The sequence below is a fragment of the Micropterus dolomieu genome, linkage group LG07, assembly GCF_021292245.1.
Source record: "Micropterus dolomieu isolate WLL.071019.BEF.003 ecotype Adirondacks linkage group LG07, ASM2129224v1, whole genome shotgun sequence".
In the NCBI taxonomy this organism is placed as follows: Eukaryota; Metazoa; Chordata; class Actinopteri; order Centrarchiformes; family Centrarchidae; genus Micropterus; species Micropterus dolomieu.
In genome coordinates, this window is record NC_060156.1 from 7,516,857 (window position 1) to 7,537,222 (window position 20,366).

Below are 20,366 nucleotides of genomic sequence, written 5' to 3' on the forward strand. Positions count from 1 at the left end.
TGTTCACCGACCACTGTATATTCATGAACGGTTTATGTATCAGGCTGTTCTTCCCCAAAAGGATAAGTGCAGTTCTTGTTTGTAAGGGCTTTACTTCCTATTGCACAGACAAAGCGTGGGGTAGTATACAGGAAGTATTTTTTGATACAGAGGAGAGCAAAAATCACCAGAAATCTTTTAAAAATCTGTCTTCAGAATCATCTCAGCTTCATGTTATTAAATAATTGTCACCATGGCCAGAATAATGACATAGTCTACTGTCAACCAACCGTCCTCCTCCACTTTGTCCCTAGAGACTTGGTTCAACGTTTTTTTTCTTTTTTTTAAACGTTACGTTTTTTAAACGACTCGGGGGCAAAAAAGTTTCACAAACTGACGCCCTTACCACAGGCAGAGTAGTTTGTTTTATACTCAACCCGTTTTTGGAGACAAGTGCGTCCTGCTGCTGCTCCTCCTCGGGGGAGGGGTCACCAGGACCGGCGGTATTTATTAAGTTAAGTTGCCCACGCTGAACTACTGATCCCCTCTGCTACACAGAAACACGCACTGCTCCTGACGCGAATTCTACCTACGAGTGGTAAACATGTCGGTGAGTTTGTTTATTTCTGTTTTTCAGTCTGTGCCAGTTAGGTCTGTTTTTGCTTGAGGCTGTTTAATGGCAATTCATGTAGATAATTTTAATTATTTTCCACCCGTGTTTACAGTATTAAGCTATAATTCTCTCTTAACTTACTAACTGAATTTCAAATAAACGCACTCAAAGGCAACATCAGCAACTTAGAGAAAAGTAGGATTTAAACTTTTAGACAAAGACTAATTTTGCCGCACCACGGTGACTCACCTGTCAGCGTGCCTGAAGTGAGAGCTGCGACATAATCGCAGCGGTACGGGTTCGACTCCGACTCCGTGTCTTGTGCTGCATGTCAGCCCCTGTCTCATGTCTTTTTCTGCAGAGGTTATTATCCTATAATTAGAAAGAATTTTTTTTTGAGTGATGTGGTTGTTAAGAAAATTACTACCCAGCTCTCAACTGTTTCCTAACTTTTCAATTCCTTTATCCATCAGTACTACACTGATACCTGGGAATATGAGGACAACAGTACCTACAACATCTCAGAGGCATCTGGAGACTTTGACCTGGGAGATGAGGCATGTGGGAGTGCGCTCAGCAGTGACTTCAATAAGATCTTCATACCAACAGTTTATGGAATAATATTCATTCTGGGAATCATTGGCAATGGATTAGTCGTTATTGTCATGGGCTACCAGAAAAAGGTCAAAACCATGACGGACAAGTACCGGCTCCATCTCTCTGTGGCCGACCTCCTGTTCGTCCTCACGCTGCCCTTCTGGGCCGTGGATGCGACCAGCACCTGGTACTTTGGAGGTTTTGTCTGTGTGTCTGTGCACATGATCTACACAGTCAACCTGTACAGCAGTGTATTGATCCTGGCCTTCATCAGTCTGGACAGATACTTGGCAGTTGTGCGGGCTACAAACAGCCAAGCCATGAGGAAGAAGCTTGCAAGTAGAGTGATCTATTTGGGTGTGTGGCTGCCTGCAGCTGTGCTGACTGTACCGGACCTGGTCTTTGCCAGGGTGCAAAGCATAAGTTCTTCAAACTACCTCTTCCTAGACGAAAGCATGGAGGCCGAAGACTCCAGGGCCATCTGCCAGCGCATCTACCCCCGCAACACCAGCGACATTTGGACTGTGGTTTTCCGCTTCCAGCACATCCTGGTGGGCTTCATACTGCCCGGTCTGGTCATCCTTGTCTGCTACTGCATCATCATCAACAAGCTGTCGCAGGGCTCCAAGGGCCAGGCACTGAAGAAGAAAGCTCTGAAGACCACGGTCATCCTCATCCTGTGTTTTTTCACCTGTTGGCTGCCCTACTGTGTTGGCATCTTCTTGGACAACCTCATAATGCTCAATGTGGTCTCTCGCTCTTGTGAATTGCAACAAGCTGTGGAGAAGTGGATTTCTATCACAGAGGCGCTGGCCTATTTTCACTGCTGCCTAAACCCCATCCTCTATGCTTTCCTGGGAGTTAAGTTTAAGAAATCAGCCAGGAGTGCACTGACAGCCGGCAGCAGATCAAGTCAGAAAGTGACTCTTATGACAAAAAAGCGAGGGCCAATTTCATCTGTGTCAACCGAGTCTGAGTCCTCAAGTGTTTTGTCAAGTTAACAAATAGTCAACCCCAGAGTCTGTGACTTGATCCTCTCAGGAGAGAAAAACTAAGCTTCAATTTCAAAGAACTTACTACATTTTGTACAGATGTTAAAAAAGAGTTTTTATACACTTTAATTTGTTTGCCTTGTTTACTGCAATTGTGTGTCCTGTGAGGGTATTTACTGCAAATTTTCATTTTTTATGTTCCTCAAAGCAGATTGTGTCCTTTGGCAGTGCCTCATTTCCATTCATTAATCAAGGTCTATTTTCCCTGTTTTCCTCTTTACTATTTTTGTTGCTGTATCAGAGTTCACGCCTACAGTGTCCTCTTCTGTTTTCAGGAATGGTAGCTGTTATTGGAAATTGTACATAGTTTGTAGCATTTGTGTGTTCGCACTTAAGTTGTGTGATTATCTGAAAGCTATTATTTATTGCTGTCATTCACACTGGAAGTTTTGTAAAAGAAAAACTGCATGCTGCTTTTTTTTACCATGTGACGTGTGTTTTTTGATGTAAAAATAAAAAATTCAGTGCTTTCCCATCATGACTGTGTGGTGTGCATTTTGACCTAAAACCAGCTTCTCCTCCCCTCAGGGTGTGGGGGATGAGGTGTGTGTGTGTGTTGGAGGGAGGGGGTGGGGGGCTTCCTAACACAAATGTCTCCACCTGATCTGGCTAAAAAGCAGAAGGAGGACTGAGCAGACAGGCCCTGTAATTGCAAGAACATCTGTGCACTTTTACATCTTAAGCAGCCATGACACAAAAGCTACAATTCTCTGTTATAATTAGCAACCATATGGTTCTTTAACAAAGAAAATAGCATGTTAAGTTCTCCTATGACTTCATTTCATTCTTTTCAGTTAGCAAGATATACTACCTCAATTATGTTTGGCTTGTAAACAAGTGTTATCCTCTCACTCACTTCACTGAGTCGGTCACTGGGTCAACTTGGCTATTTCCAAACACACAAAATAAAAAGTAATAGTATTCAGAAGTCAGATTATATATTGTGAAGATGCAAATAGGCAGAGCACTTTATATCACTGGCAATAAATCTGTTGGAGTAATATAGTGACAATATCAGACATAAAAATGACATGTTTGAAACACACATCAATCTTTCTGTGGGCTCTTATAACTGCAATACAGACAGAGTGATGTTCAAGTTGGAGACCAAAGGAACCTGGCAACAATAGATGTCAATGGGAATTAGGTCATCAAATGGCCGCTGTGCAATGCAGTGCTGGCATCCATTCAAGACTCCAGTGGAGATACATTTCCATTTCTTTACATGTAAAAAAAGGTGTGAAGTGCCCCCATCTCAGCCACAAGGTTAATGGATATTTTGGGGCTCTGGCCTCTCACAGTGAAACAGGATGAAACAAAAGGTGCTTTTTTCAGTTGGAAATGTTCCCAGATGATTTTGAATTAGCATAAGAGCCGTGCTGCCGCAGCCTGTGCGGGGACCGACCTGTGATTAACACTTCACAGTGTTCTTTTACCGGCAACAGAAAAGGGGCTAAACCTAAACACCACCCTAAATACATTTTAACAAGAAAATGGTTAAAATGCACAGATATAAAGACATCAACAAAATCTAAACTGTTGGCAACTTCAATCCAACACAACAAAAGGGTTTAACAGCTCTATTGATCAAAGCCTACAACATTGTTTGAACACTGTGACATCATTTGCTCAAAACTGATGAAGACAAAGATAAAGAAATTGGTTCACAAATGAGATGAAACATCATATGACAGTTCCTGAGAGTTCACCACATTTGTCTAATGGATTTTATTGATTTTTTTTGGCTGCCATGGATGTATTTTATACAATTTTCAAAATACTTCATCACCAAAATACTTCATCACCGTAACATAAATGGACAAGGCTTTTATCCAAATTGTCCACTTGAGTGCACAAACAGTACTTATGGCACCCTTGGGAATTAACCCTTAGGTGCAAGAAGGCGCCCTTTCATTCATAATTAAAGCTTATGGTCGATGTGTGTGATGAGAAAATATTCACTGTTCATCAAAACAGACCTCTAAATCCATAAACTGCCTCTTCTGTACTATCAACTTAAAGCTGTGTTTATTTTAGATAGACAAGGCCTTTCAAATATGGTAACAATCTCATGATACTAAAGTCACTATCTCTTGTGAAACATCAACATCACTTTCCTGTGCAATGTTTCAAAAATCCAACCTTCAATATATTAGTTAAAACAAACATGGAGTGTGTGTGCGTGTGTGTGTGTGTGTTGCAGTAATGAAGGGTTTCTTTATAGTTCCTTATAGGTTAAAGGCCAAAGCTGTTGAAATGCACAGGAAATTGTTTCCACTGGTGATTTGTTACCAGTGTGCATCCAAGTTTTAAACTGCAACTTGACACTATTGTCCACTCTGTGAAGGGACTCATTTGGGTTTCACTGTGGAGATATGTTAAACATATGGGTGACAGTATAAGTACCAAGTACCAGCAAGTGCACAGATTATTACAGAGGGCTACTACAAAAACTACGGATGAAAGGAAAACATATACCACAGGTTCCTTTTGGGCAGAGACCTGCTCCGCTAATGGTTACATTGTTTTGGTTGGAAAGTGAGCAGCAGGAAGGCTGTTTCCTGCATCAGGAGCTCTTGTGGTCAACAGCCTGAGAAAAGCTTTGATGACCCCCCGCTGTATTCAAACTGCCATCCCTCGCTGTGCATGGCCATTCCTGCAAAGGTCACTGGATACCTGGATGCACTTAGTGCACTCGACCAAAGGCGTGAAAGTAATTTCACGCAGAGCGTCACTTTTAATGTTCACATGAATACGTAAAAAGCCCACACATGGTGGTCATGTTGTAGTATCAGAGTTATTATCACTTTTTCATGTGGTTGTGTGCATGTAGTGATACATCAAGTATTTTAGAATGTATTTTTTCTTCATCATTTATTCCCCCAGTAATATTGTCATGCCTATAGTATAACATTTTAAAAAGTTTTAAGCATTCAGGGACCTTCAAATCAATATACTTTAGACTACATACTACAAAAAATGATTATGTACTAATATCATTTCTCATTTTGGTAAATGCGGTATGTATCTCTGTATTTTGTTATTAGAGAATCAGAAATACCCACAAAGACACAAATACACAGCCATAAGCTGCACGTCAGTCATTTATTATCTCTTATTATCACTGATAACAGTTTTCACCTTTGCTCTGATTCACATGCAGTCTGGACGCATGATTTGCTCTTTCTGGAAGCCATGTCCATTTTCTCATGTAGTTCACAAACTTCACTTGTCACACGTTTCAAACATGTAATTTAACGTTGATTGCTAAGCTATTTTGTAGCAGTATGTATAATCACGATCAAGCTAACCGTGAGTTAAAGCAATTTTCATTTAGGTGTTTTTGTTATTTTGTCTAGATACCCCTTTGCAGGCAAGACAAACAAAAGTCAGCCGGAACTCCATTTCAGTCCTTCGTTTCTAGCCGGAACCCACAGCTTCCGGTGTTTGGTGCTCCGTCAAAACAGGTCCTTCTTTCCTTTACCCTTCCATGCAGTGAACAGCTGATGTGGTGCTTCTCTCTGTCAGACTGTCGTGAAACATTTTGTTGTCATTCTTCAAGAATATAGCTCGACATGATTAAAGAGGAACTCCAAGGGTAAGAAAGGAGTGAACGCTGTGCACGTGGGAGCTCACGTCTCACAGCACTTTAACCAGCGTATGCTAGCAGTAGGACGGATGGCAGCTAGCTAGTAGCATTACTTGAACATGCAGCAGATTGCATCATCTCACAGTTTAAGAAAGTACACCATCAAGGTTTACCCGTGTGAACAAAATGTTTACAGCAATGTAAATCTAAACACAAGATGAACCCGCATGCTGGCTAACTTTTCTGCTGTCGTGATTTGAGCTCTTTCAGCACTAACGTTACATTTCATGAAAGAGTCCCTCAGTTTACGATGGCACTTGCTTAATATGCGATTTGCATAGCTAGAAATACAAAATACAATATGTTATGTAAGCTGTTTAGGTGTCTGGTGAATTCGGCATTTTATAACTGTTAATATAAAGAAATATCAGCCCAAATTGCCAAGTGTGATCAGCCCAAAGCTGGAATATGAATGAAATAATGCCAAATGCTGCGGAGCAGTTTCACATCGATACAGAGTTGAAATCTGGCTCCTGACAGGTTGTGTTCATGCACCTTCCACTGCTGTCCTCCTGTCAGTGTCCCAAGTTATTGTTGAAAACACACTTAGTGAATAGAATAATAGAAATCCTGTTTGAGGGAATGCAATGCAATATACCAGCCCTGCACTAAATACTTAAAGGTTTGGTTTAATTTTATTTAGTTATTTGTGTGTCACCTTAATTTTATAGTACTGGACAGCATTATATTAAATGTTGTTTCTAATATTCTGTCCACCGTGTTTAGAAACACGTTACAATATAATGCAATCTTATCAACATCACACGTAGTAGCTTTAGCAACAATTACCAGCGAACTGAATCAAACCCTATCAACACTTCCTTGTTTCACAAATGTAAGATTGCAGGGCTTCTGCATTCGATTGCATTTTCGTCCAAAGAGCTTTCAGCTGTCATGGAAATTTGGTGTACTCTGGATGATCAGTATATGTTTTTATGTGCTACTGTTCTGTCCATTTAGTTTCCTTATATGAATACACCTGTTGGGCAGGTGTCATTATGATTAAAGGTAGTGCACTGATCGTTTTCAGTTGCCAAATGTGATAAGCGGTTGGATGTTTAAGTGTTCATATAATCATTTGTCAGTGAGGAATTAAATTTGCAGTGTAAAGACTGGACAGCCACAACGTTTGTTTACTGATTTGAGTACAGACTGCAGATGTTTTGTAGACAGCTGTTCCAGACAGTCAGACTGATCTCACTTGCCTGAGGGGAAAAAACATTGCTGATCCAGTTTAACAAATTCAACTGGTTAGTGGAAGATAAATAAATAAACAAACCAGCACTAGTTCATCTTTTATTAATCTATTCCACACTCTCTGTCTCGGTGTAGTCAAGGTTCATAACACAAGGTAGTAGTGGGCTACGCATATGTATATTTTGGGTTGGTATGCCCAAATTTAATTCGGGTGTCATTCTGAAGTATGGGACCTTAGTGTAGCCTAAGATTCATGATGAAATCCTAAAAGTTTTTGTGCAGTGTTAGTTTCAAATTTCGCCTCAAGGGAATTGTAAAACCTGTTCTGAAGACCTCTCCTGGAAGACAAGGACATGGTTTTTGTTTAGGCTTTATTTCTATTTCTAGTAGGCCTTTGGTCTTTGTTATTTCCTGTGACTAAATAGGAGCAGCTCCCATATTGCCCCTAGGCTTCCTCCAGGTCTAGTAGACACCTGGTCCTTTGGATAAACCAAACAACACTCGCTCACCCACCTGCGCTCTTAGCACACTTTTATAACAGTGAATGCAAGTCTGGTTTGGAGAAGGACAAAGTTCAAAATTTGGCAACATGTTATAAACAACATGTTGGCAAATGACTTCCTCAATAAGCCAAACACTGCCCTTATGTTGACCTGATTTAGGCCCGCATAAATCACTTTTAGTTAATTTTAAGTCAGGTTTAATTCACAAAGTATTAAAGTTGAGTTCTTATTATTGTCAAAATGAAATACAAAATATGAACATGTGCTCTCACTGCCAACTGTTTATGGCCATGTATGACCGTTATCTAAGGTTTGTATTTGTTGGAACATAGTTACATTCATAAATAAGTGTGATGTTTGTTCCTGCTGCCTTGTATGTTTTGGGACCTAATTGTAACATCTAGATAAGAATACAGTGCTGTCCTGTTGCTTCCACAAAACAAACTTTTATAGGCTCGCTGTCACACACTTCAGCACTGACACTGTGTTGTGCTGTGTAGTGTGGCAGTAACATTTAGCAAATAAAGACGCTTCTACTTTCAGATAAGACTAAATGTTATCATAATCTGATAATCTGTATTCTTCACAAATTCTATAATGGATTAGAAAGTGCTGCGGCGGCTTCTGTCTTCTTAAAGCCGTAGTGTTTATCTAACTAATCTTACTTTCTGACAAACTCCCATTCACAGAGGCTACAGCAGTTTTTGTTCGAAATAACAATGGGGTTAAAGGTAACTTAAAGCAGCCCTAAAAGCTGGATGGCTCTGAATTAATTTTCCCAGGCAGCCAATAACTTCCTCATGGGATGCAGAGGACATAGGAGGTGGAAGTAAACTTAAATGTTTATGTTGTGTGTCTCTTCCTGTTTCAGGGCGACGGAGGAGGAGCAGCAGGCTCAGTCAAAGAAAGGCCTGAAGAAACAGCAGAAGGAAGCGGAGAAAGCTGCAAAGAAGGCTGAGAAGCAGGCCAAGCTGGTCAGTGTTTTGCTTTTTTCATGTTTGTTGTTTCACATCCGTCACCCCCCTCTTACAGCTGGTAAGGCTGTGACGTGCGGTCTTGCTGGGCATTGTGGGTCCAGGAGGGTTGGTTAGCCGCAGGGGGGGCAAGAGCGTCCATTGTTTAAGTATTCCTGTCATTTTGGCTTTGTTTACATCCACCCAAGCCAAGTGCTATTTTCTTCTACACCGAGTGCATGACGTACGTATAGCTCTTAATGTGTAGCTCGTGTAACCGCAAGTTAAGAGGGGCTTTAAACATTTTACAGAATAAAGGGCACACTCAATGCAGTGTTCTTGCACTTCAGAATGTCATGTTGACAGGTGTGACAAAAATCGTCAGACCTTTTTATGGGCAAAGTTTTACCAGATTTTTGGAAAGTTGTTAACAAAGTGATCAACATGGTGCAGGATGCAGAGAAAATGTCTCAAAACCTTCATCTTTAACAGACTCGATAGAGTAACCCCAACGATGTTTGCAAACTGAGTACTGTGTTTCTTTATATCTAACAAAACCTGTGGATCAGTTGCCAGTACTAAAGTACTGCTCAGGGTACCCGCAGGGTCTTAAAATTATTAAATAAGTCTTAAATTTCATATTCTAAAAATAAGGCCTTAAAAGTATTAAATTCCATTTACAAAGTGTTAAATTTCGTTTACAAAGGTCTTAAATTGTTTCTTGTCCTTTCATAGGATTAAATAAATGCCATGCATAAACAAATAACTTTTTGTCTGTGTGACTTTACAATTTACTCCGTTTGGTGTGACTTGGATGTTATAAAGCAGAACAGGTAATGGTCCGTGTTTGCTTTGCGCTCTGGACTGTGGAGTGATTGCGGTGCACGAGCTCTGGCAAGAAAACAAAACGTCTCTGAAGTGCTACTAATAAGCCTAACATTAGTTGGTCGACTCAGAATGGGCAAGTGTCTGAGGTTCAGTAGGCCAGAGATATGGACAAGTTGGACCATAGAAGGCGGTAGCGCTGAGGTTGGAACAGCAAGCAGACCCGCTGCAGGTTACTGGTCAGTTAACATTACAACAGCAACGGAGAGACAGTTGTGTATGAGACGAGCACCGTGTCTGTGTGTCGTTGTTGCGCCACTGTTGTAGGGTAACGTTATGTGAATGGAAACATCCAACATGCTAACGCACTTTAAACTTAAACCACCCAGATGCGCCGATCACCGGGAAAAAACAAACCGGAGCCCAACTTCTTGTCCCTGCTGCTTTCAAGCCAGTACTAATCAATACTATATTTCAAGCAGCCTTTAGATGCAAAAACAGAACAGGATGAATAATCATTGACGCAATTGGCATCTACATTGGCATATTATGTTGCATTACATTACCTTATCTAGCCAGGGTGTAACTAATTGTAAGAACTCAAACTGCACAATTTATTTTCTATTTTTGGTTTCACACCTTAAGAGTTATTAGTGTGACAAATAATGTATTCATTTCATCCACAGGTTTCATTTACACTGGGGACGCTGGGGACTTGTTTCCATAACGTCTTTTAAAAGCATTTGTTAAATATGTTCTGAAAAATGGCTTGCAACAAATGAAATTCTTTGAGAAAGGTGTATTAAACAATGACTGCAATGTAAATATAGAACAAATGTGCATTGTCCAAAAAAAAGTACCTTAAGCTAAAAAAAAAAAGCTGCTGATTACTACATTATGATCTTTTTGAATTGTCACCTGAATTTTATGTCCCACTTTATGTAAATAAAGACTATTCTACCATAAATTGGTGCAGAAAATGTCTCCATAATGCAGGAAATTTAAGTATTTAATGCTCAAAATTTTCTAGGGGAAGACCCCCAAAAGCCCCATTTATATATTTCAGCATTGAATGTTTCATCAAAATAGTGTTAAAATATCTTTTTGTCTTGTTCTTGTGAACCCAATATTGGGAATCGTGCATGTGAGCTAAGTGTGTCATCACACCCCTAATCTGAACCCCACCACTTTTCAAGACAAAATGATGTCCTTGATTCATTTTATGTTATTGGAGTACAAACACATCCCAAAAAGCTATACTGTATTAATATGAATGTGAGTATTACAATAAAATGTTTTATTAAATTCAGGTAACTTCGTGAATAGCAGTTTTCTCAGGCTTAAAATTCATACAGATTTTCCTTTATACGGCAGTGAAGTTGGCATTAAATTTCATCCTAGCTGGTATTAAAAAGTCTTAAATTTAACTTTGAGAGTACCCTGACTTCTGTACCTCCGCAGCAAAAATGCCACAAATGCAGTGCCACATGTTTTTTGTGTCTGACAAACATATCTGAAGTGACAGCAGGGAACTGGTTTTGGATATTTATGAGCTTTTATAAACTGCACAGATCAGATTTTTTTCTGTCCCAATACGGATGCCAGTACCCCAACTCCTTCGGGTAATCCCTTTAAAGCAAAATCTACTGCATATAAATAAGGAGATCTGTATGCATTGATAGAAAATGTGTCATCTAGCTCGGCACTGGCTTATCCAAGACTAATTACAACGATGTGTGTCATGACTCAAGTGGCCTTTATAAGTGAAAGCAACGAAGTATCCCATCTTCCAGCTGAATTCACCCAGTCAGCATGTTTCATGAAAGAAGCAGGTGTTTAATACACTGGCTATAGCTGCCTGTAAGAGTGTTGCGAATGTTCACTGAGTGAGCGTTAGCGGTGTTATTTGCCCTAGTGCACTTTTTTTTTTGTGCCTGACACCTATCGCACTAAGTGGCTCCGGTGTGGGTCAGTTGCTTCACAGCTGTAGCAGGTACGCATTCAGTTAATGATGAGCTGCAGTATCATCCATCATGTGACTGGATCACCATGTCAAGGATGGGCAATTCCAATTCACTCCACCGCCACCAGCCATTTCCACACACCAATATCAATTTGCATAGGAAATGGAATTGTAAGTTTGCCAAGTCTCGATCTCATTGCACTCGGGAGTCATTTGCCTAGAAGTCAGTGCAGAGATAAAGAATCCATCCACTTAGGCTGTTTCTATTACAAAGCAATATCTCCTGCTGCCATTACTCATTGTCTATGATGCTTTAGAGCAATGTGTAAAAGAGCTGCGTGTGCTGGGGATCTGAGGCCTGGCTCCACAGCAGAGCTATGATTTATTAATTTTATTCCCATCTCTTGATAGCTCACGATGAAAACACAATTTATATGACTGTTGTAGCAAAACGTTTTAAGTTGCTCCATTTGAAGTGGAATGTTTTTGAAAATGTTTTATGTTTGAATTTAATAGATAGCCAGGAAATAAAAACAAGAGGACTATTTGCAATGCCCTTTAAACCCCCGTCGTACTCTTTGTGTTTCAGGCAGCCGAACAACAAAGCACAGAGGAAGATGTAAGTATCCCCTACGGATCTCAATACTCTAAGACCAGATGCCTGCCTTTTCTGTCTGACTTTAATCTACCTCTGCTTTCACACCTTTGCAACAGTTTGTATGCAAATGCCTGCGTGCTGATGTCTGTTCTCTGTTCCGACAGTTATTCCTCCTTAGATCGTGATAAGCCTCATTATCTCTTCTGTCGGTCTGTTATCTCAGATGCAGTAGACAGACTGACGCTTATGAAGTCCAAGTGTTCGAGTTTTCTTTGAGAACAATAGGGAGTTGACGTGCATGCACTAAAAGAAGCGTGGCATTTTCTGTTACGATGAAATGACTGAACTTGACTTCTAAGATGTTGTGTTTGTATTGTTCCAGGACTTCGCCAAGGACCGATATGGTGTGTCGGCTATGGTCCAGTCCCAACAAAAACTGGGTTAGTATGAAAGCTACTATCTTCTATGATCAGCCAGCCAGGCCGCCAACCAAACTCACTGTCATTGCTGAAAACACAGAGACATAATAGAGAGAGATTTCTGCATCTTGAAGATTTGCAATGGAACACATTTCAAAGGGATAGAACTTTAATTTGACTATAAGTTTAATGACCATCTAGACACTGTTACTTTCTGAACATTGTGTAAATTTGTAGAATTAACTGTCTCAATTCATCACATTGGACTGATCACCCTCTTTTAGATGTTTTTTAGTATATTTGATTATTTGCCTGCCGTTGCTGCTCTCTTGCGTCTGCATTGTTGTCACAAAGTGTGAAAAACAGACACACGGAAGAAGATAACACGGTGTAGGCATTAAACACAAAGACTTCCTTTGGTTTGAGCAAACGTCTTGTTTTAATACGATTTCAAGGTACCAGGGTTGTGTGTTTTTGTTTTTTTCTTCTTTTCTGTCTGCTGCATTCTTCTCAATTTCCTGTCAATCATCTCACACTTACAAAGCCTGGAAGTCTACCCCAGAAAATAATCTCTTAAAAACTTGGCGCTTTACAAATGGCTGTGTCTTTTTGTTTGTTTAAAATAAATAAATAAGGCTGTTGTAAACTTGGCTAGAGTAGCAAGGTCGGTTCAAAATCAGGGTCAGGTGGCTGACCTGCACTCCTTCCTTCATCTTGTGTTAAAGACTCAACGACATTGTTGCCATCCTTTTAAGTAATTGACATAAAGGTCACACATGGGTCAGCCCCGTGTGGAGAAACGCAGGTTTAACGTGGATACTTTGGTGCAAAGGGTTAAAAGGCACATTTCACACTAACATCCACTTTCAAAGTGAGGAAATTAATGTGATGGAAAAAAAATGGCGTCCTGAAATGGAGAGCGTGCTGCAACTGTCAAATGATATGTTTTGATACAAGAGGACATGCTGATCCACGACGTCTCAGATTACCTTAGTCTGGCACTCAAAAGATACAGATAACGCGATTACAGCTGATAAACATCAAGAAAAATGCTTTTGGTCTGTTCTATCGTCACGTTTGCAGCAGCGATAATTGCAGTAACTAATACGGTGCGATAACTCCCTGATGAACCAGGCAGCAGGCGGACCTGTCGAGGTCGTCCATCTGTCTGGATGCTCTTTCAGCTCCAGTGGCAGCAAACAAAGTGGGGGCCTCCCTCACCTGCACGTCAAGCCGAGCCATTGGGACAGAGGGTTGTGTGACTGGCTTTCATGTGGGTTGACGCAGAGTTCTCAGCCAAAAGGGCGGCTCTGTTTTCTCTGGTGCAGCCTCAGTGTCTGCTTCTTTGGCGCTTATAATAAGGAGACAGCATGCCTCTGAGTGACACAGGTGAAACTAGAGTCAATTTGTCATGTAGCTCACAGAGAATGGGCGAGTTGGACACCTTTTCAGCAGGCCTCCTAGTGTGTCTTATTTATTAGGCACGTCTGTAATTTGAGCATTTTATTTTGTGTACGTCTACACAAACACTGACACGCGCATGCATGCTTATTCACATTTCTGTCTGCCTTTGGGACTGTGCCTGAGGGGTGGATGGGGCGGGAATGGGTAGTCTTCTGCAGAGAGGTGGGGAAATAAAGACAGAAAATTCCTTTTGAAGTAATACATTTTTGTGTGTGTGTGTGTCTGTGTGAGCCAGACAGGGCTTTGGTGCGGGTCCAAGACCTTACTCCTGAGAAAGCTGACCAGCTGATCTGGCTGCGTGCCCGAGTCCACACCAGCAGAGCCAAAGGTGAGATCACCCCCATCTTTGGTCACCCTTTGTTCACCCTTTTCAGCTTAGAGCGACTTTCCTTTGTGCGAAAGACACAAACAGCCAAGATTTAGACGACCTCTGCGCTAATCCTTGGTGTACCATCATGAAATGTCTAAAACTTCCACCCTTGGGCCAGTTCTCCACGTCTCTCCCTTCTCTTCAAGACCAAACTGACCACATGCTGGTTGACTTTGACTTCCCATGACCTAGATGACTGACATCACTGGGCAGCTTTTATCATACCCCTGTGTAAAGTGAGAATGTCCCCCATTTTCTACTGTATATGCCTCAGACACTTACAGAGCAGTCTTTTCCATCCCTTCCATGTTAAGCAGAGTGACAACCTGAGGGCGTTTTTGATACCATTGTCAGACTAGCATGTCACTGCCAACTGGGAGCTCAGATAACCTCTGTTTGTTGGGTTCCAGCTACTTGGCAGCCACAAAGTTGCTCTGTTTGAATACAATGAACCTACTCAGCGTTCCCAGGTTATTACCCCTCTGTTTGAAACATCCCACCCATTTGCTGCTGTGCTAAACGTGCGATATTTAGGATATATCTTGTAGCCATTTCCTTTCACGATAACTTGTAGAGTGAAAGAGCCACTTCCCCTCCGCTCATGTCTACATTCTCTCTGCTCGCTGTAAGGATGTCCGCGTGAGCAGAATAACATCCTGATTTGGTCTGGGATATGGTGCATCTGTTGGTGGGATTTTGGCTTTTGCTATTATCCCCACCACCTACCCGCCTCTCTCACAGGCAGCAAACATCAAAGTTCTTGGGTGGTCTGACTGTCTACTGCCCTGAGATTTTGTTGGCGTACTTGTTTACACTCTTCCTTAGGTGTGTGTGTTTGTTAGGAAGGTAGCAATCACTCTTTTTCCACACAGTGCTCTTCAAAGAGAAGGCTGCGTTCACAAATATTTGACACTTTACCTGTAGATGACAAGGACGACCCTTACAGCTGTGGTGGGGGGTACCTTCTTCACCCGGAGTCACACGTAGACTTTGGACTAAAAGAACATCTGTTGCGTCAGAGAGCCCCAAGCATTTATTGTGAAAAGCATTTTAAGCTTGCATGAAAGAGATCTTAACAGACCGGCACTATCTGTTGTTGTTTGTTTTGTTTTTAGGGAAGCAATGCTTTTTGGTCCTGCGTCAACAGCAGTTCAACGTGCAGGCACTGGTCGCAGTGGGAGACCGTGCCAGCAAGCAGATGGTCAAGTTTGCCGCAAAGTGAGTACCGAGACTGCTCTTCCTGTCAGATTGAGCACAAACAATGGTGGGAAAATCCTGCGGGCCCTAATCATCCGCCAATCCATTTTCACACATTCTGAGCGAGGTGGAGGGTGGGGGAATCAATCATTTTTCACTTGACAACAAAAGCTGGCTGTTAACGGGGTGGGGATACAGCAGTGTTTTAATGGAGTGGTTCCTGTAGAGATGGCAGATACAGCAGCATGGATCAGAGGAGGAAGAAATACTTAAGAGCCAAGCATCATTAGTCATGTTTGCAGCCAAGATGTAGCCCATTACGTGTAGTCTATGAATGAACACGACTATGCGCAGACATGCACTTTAAGCTGAAATTTGATGCTCACAAGGGACCCTTTTTTGAGAGGGAGTTCTAAATTTGGATATTTATGACATAATTCATGTAATGTACTAAAAGATACATTCGTCAGGTTGTTGGAAGCATCTGTTTTTCACTACTATCATTGTTTGATGAATTCACTATGTTTGTAAATGGGGAAGACTCTAATTATCATGTATTACTTAACTGGAACCACCTCAGATATTGCTAAATTAGGCCAAGGACGACACCCACAACTGTAATCTGCCGCACCAAAACGGCAGTTAGTTATGACATTGGATAATAAAGAACTTAAGCAATGCAGAGATTGCAGCTTTAAAATAAGCCTCCTGTTAAGCAGCAGCTATCACAGCCTTACAAAGAGCTGCCACCGAGACTGAAGACCAGACAAACGTATGCTGTCTTACAAATCGTTTGAAAGAAGTCAGTTTTGTTAACACACACACAGCACGTCACAGAGAAAGCAGCGTCAAACATCCTTGGCATGTGTGTCAGGCTTCCTTACTTTGACCTCGCACTCAGCATTGAGTCCACTGAGGGTGGACCATAAGGCCAAACGGCAACATAAATAATTCTGTAATGTTAAGAGGAAACATACACACATTCGATGCAGCCAGATCAATGTAAAAAACTGATGGAGTTTATGTACACACCTGCCTGAGTCGCATGTAAACAAGTCAGGGAGCAAATTTGCAATGAATGCCTACATGTGCATGAATCACCATTTTCCAAACATTGATTTTACTCATGTTTCATAAATGAGACCTTCGGAGTATGTTTATTTAGCTTTTCTAATGAGGCCGAGGTCACCGCTCTGACCCGAGTCTTGATCTGCTGACTGAACACACTGACGCCGCTGTTAGAAGTGGCAAAATCCCCTGGCCCCGTGCCATAGTTCGTCCCAGCAGTCATTGAGATTCTGCTTCAACTTTCTGTTATCCAGCACTGCTTTGGAGCTTTAGATATTCCACTGAACATAGGCATAGAAAGGACTTGTGATTTCAAACTGCATGTCGTTTTAATATTGGAGAAACGTCCGCTGTATGCCGCAGGATATTGTTTCTAGGACATCGCTCACATTTGAATATATTTTTGTCAACTGTCAGATGATTCCTTTTATGTGCATCAGTTTCTCAATCTGGTTCTGCAATGTTGTGGTTGGGCAGTTAGGTTGTTGCGTAATGCATTGCCACCTAACAACAGAGCAAGTGAAAGTAATGACACGGTTGCCAAGACAACACGGTCTTGCATCAAAACTCAAAAAAATGGCAAAGTCAAGCTGCACTGTAACGATTCACCAAGAGGGTTTCTGATCGTTGTTGCTGGGATCAAAATGTTAAGTGCTTTTTTAAAATATTTAAATCTTTAAGCGCAGGTGGCACCATCGGCTCCTGTGGCTTTGTGGCCCTCGTCTAGTTTCACACACTTTGGTGCGATGATTGACAAGCCGAGTAAGACCCTGGATTACAAGTAAATCCTCATCATCATGCACGAGGGCAGTGATGACATTGCTAGGAGGGTCTCTTTTGACATATTGTATGTCTAAGTCGTCCTCCTCTGCACTCACAAAATTTAATTAAGTGATCTTCAGGCTCTGTGACTTAACACTTGACTCAAGTACCTTTGGAGTGCTGAGGGTAAAGCAAAAGGGAACTGTGGCTCATTTCGCTTCAGAAACTGGAAGAACAATAATCACGTCTGATTGTTTGTGTGTGTGTGAAGTTTGTAGGTTTAATTCGGTCCTGAGTCACCTGGTTCAGTTCAGGGCGTGTTAATGAATCACTGATTTGGATGTCACGTAGCATGCCCTGTGGTGTGTGTGTGAGACCCTGACTAGTCAGTGAGAGGTGCTGTACCACTGCATAAAAGATCAGCTGTATGTAGTTTAAAGCAGCTCTTCTCAAAGTGGGGTCCTTGGTGGGGTTCAAGGGGGTAAAAAGGGCAATAATTTATTTTCACCATAATTCCATCTATAAGTAACATAATGTATGACTGTATTGGTCGTGGGTTTTATACACCTTCTGCAATAACACCTCTAAAGGCAAAAATCCTATCTGGTGGGGCACCCTGGGACAAATGGGGGTCTATGGTGTAATTTGTGTTAGTTTATGGGTCTGTGACGTGAAAAGGTTTGAGAACCACTGGTTTAAAAGATAGATTCACCCAAATTTTAACATTTTTTCTTTTCTCTTCATATCTCTTTATTGATATGAAGCCTTGCACATTCCTGTGAATGAATGTAGATGAATGAATAGCTGGGTATCGGGTATTGTGACAAGGGAGCAAAAGTATTTGGTTCAGTTATGCGTGCGCAACACAATGCTTCAGCTGTGTGCCAGTAGACCTGAAAATTTTGCCAGGAGAGCTAACATAGCATGAAGGGAGCTGAAAACAAGGGTTCAGCAGTTTGGAGGTACTGTATTTCACGCTTGCTACGCCATCAAGTTCTACGGCTATTTGTAATATCTGCAAATTAAATGCAAAATGTAAATGCTCTGTATTTGTATAGCGCCTTTCTAGTCTTTTCGTACACTCAAAGCGCTTTTATGCTACATCTACATTCACCATTCACACACATTCTGAGCTCAAGTGCTCAAAGAGAGACTGACATCAACAACAATAGCCACCAGGGGCAATTCGGGATTCAGTATCTTGCCCAAGGACATTTCGACACGCAGCCTGGAGGAGCCAGGGATTGAACGCCGACCTTCCAATTAACGGGCAACCCGCTCTACCTCCTGAACCACAGTCGCCCCAAAGCCAACAGCTTATTGATTTTACTCTGGCATCGAATTGGTACTCACCATTGGCCGATACTCAAAACCCAGCTATCGGGACTGAAAAAGTCGAAATGGTGCATCCCTAGAAATTACATGAACAGCAAAATCTCTTTGCGGAAACAGTGGCTCCCCGTACACTGGATGCAACAGGGACATCAAACGGTAGCAGGTGTCCTGCATGAGACAGGAAGGCCACAGTGGTCACCTCCAGTTTGTTCTGTAAAGAGCATGTTTCTGCAGCCTTGGTTACATCAGGACCTTTATTTTTGTCTGTTTTTGTTTGTTTGTTTGCCTCAGCAATAAACTGGTCAAATGTCTTGCAGGTTAATGCGAGTTTGTGTGAGACCTCTGAGGGTAATGTTTGGTAGTTGTTTGCAGTCTTAAAGGAGTGAAAGCAGCACGATTGTTAAAAACAAACATGCGTGGGATCTTTTACCGTTTCGAAATTGGAAAGCCTAATGTCTAATCGGTTCCGTTTTCCAGTGATGCATTAGCAGTTGAAAGAATGGCCATATGTGCCAGAATCAAAAGATGCATTGCTGTGGTGTGTGTTGTGCAGTCGTAATGCAACGGAAGAGAATATTGTGTACATAAATATTATTATTATATAATATTATTATTATTATTATTATCGATACATAAAAATTGACAATATAAAAATATAGAACAACGATTAACTATTGACAATAAATATGTGCACTGTGACAGGTTTGTGCATGATATGAAATGAAATAATAAGATATGGCCATATATTGTGGCCAGAGTTCAACTCTGTTTTTGGCCTAGATGACCTCTGTAACGTTGTTAGACACCGAACACACACTACAGGGATTGGACAATGAAACTGAAACACCTGGTTTTAGACCACAATAATTTATTAGTATGGTGTAGGGCCTCCTTTTGCGGCCAATACAGCGTCAATTCGTCTTGGGAATGACATACACAAGTCCTGCACAGTGGTCAGAGGGATTTTAAGCCATTCTTCTTGCAGGATAGTGGCCAGGTCACGACGTGATGCTGGTGGAGGAAAATGTTTCCTGACTCGCTCCTCCAAAACACCCCAAAGTGGCTCAATAATATTTAGATCTGGTGACTGTGCAGGCCATGGGAGATGTTCAACTTCACTTTCATGTTCATCAAACCAATCTTTCACCAGTCTTGCTGTGTGTATTGGTGCATTGTCATCCTGATACACGGCACCTCCTTCAGGATACAATGTTTGAACCATTGGATGCACATGGTCCTCCAGAATGGTTCGGTAGTCCCTGGCAGTGACGCGCCCATCTAGCACAAGTATGGGGCCAAGGGAATGCCATGATATGGCAGCCCAAACCATCACTGATCCACCCCCATGCTTCACTCTGGGCATGCAACAGTCAACAGGGTGGTACGCTTCTTTGGGGCTTCTCCATACCGTAACTCTCCCGGATGTGGGGAAAACAGTAAAGGCGGACTCATCAGAGAACAATACATGTTTCACATTGTCGACATCCCAAGATTTGCGCTCCTTGCACCAGTGAAACCGACGTTTGGCATTGGCACGAGTGACCAAAGGTTTGGCTATAGCAGCCCGGCCGTGTATATTGACCCAGTTTTGGTGGAAACAGGAGAGTTGAGGTGCACATTTAATTCTGCCGTGATTTGGGCAGCCGTGGTTTTATGTTTTTTGGATACAATCCGGGTTAGCACCCGAACATCCCTTTCAGACAGCTTCCTCTTGCGTCCACAGTTAATCCTGTTGGATGTGGTTCGTCCTTCTTGGTGGTATGCTGACATTACCCTGGATACCGTGGCTCTTGATACATCACAAAGACTTGCTGTCTTGGTC

The 20,366-nt window shown here is 41.8% G+C and overlaps 2 protein-coding genes across 2 annotated transcripts in view; both read left to right on the forward strand.

Moving 5' to 3' along the window:
* Window positions 1–472: 472 nt before the first annotated feature.
* Window positions 473–2,719, forward strand: LOC123973598 (C-X-C chemokine receptor type 4-like). The gene is made up of 2 exons (XM_046053777.1): window positions 473–589; window positions 1,066–2,719. Exons 1-2 carry the CDS (start codon window positions 584–586, stop codon window positions 2,188–2,190), a joined length of 1,131 nt encoding a protein of 376 aa, XP_045909733.1. The 5' UTR covers window positions 473–583; the 3' UTR covers window positions 2,191–2,719.
* Window positions 2,720–5,681: 2,962 nt separating this feature from the next.
* Window positions 5,682–20,366, forward strand: part of dars1 (aspartyl-tRNA synthetase 1) — a 36,893-nt gene continuing 22,208 nt past the window's right edge. Inside the window, exons 1-6 of the mRNA XM_046055071.1 lie at window positions 5,682–5,839; window positions 8,462–8,564; window positions 11,921–11,950; window positions 12,312–12,369; window positions 14,048–14,140; window positions 15,298–15,400. Of these exons, the coding sequence (XP_045911027.1) occupies window positions 5,817–5,839; window positions 8,462–8,564; window positions 11,921–11,950; window positions 12,312–12,369; window positions 14,048–14,140; window positions 15,298–15,400 (410 nt within the window). The 5' untranslated portion in view covers window positions 5,682–5,816. The remainder of the gene's footprint in view (window positions 5,840–8,461; window positions 8,565–11,920; window positions 11,951–12,311; window positions 12,370–14,047; window positions 14,141–15,297; window positions 15,401–20,366) is intronic.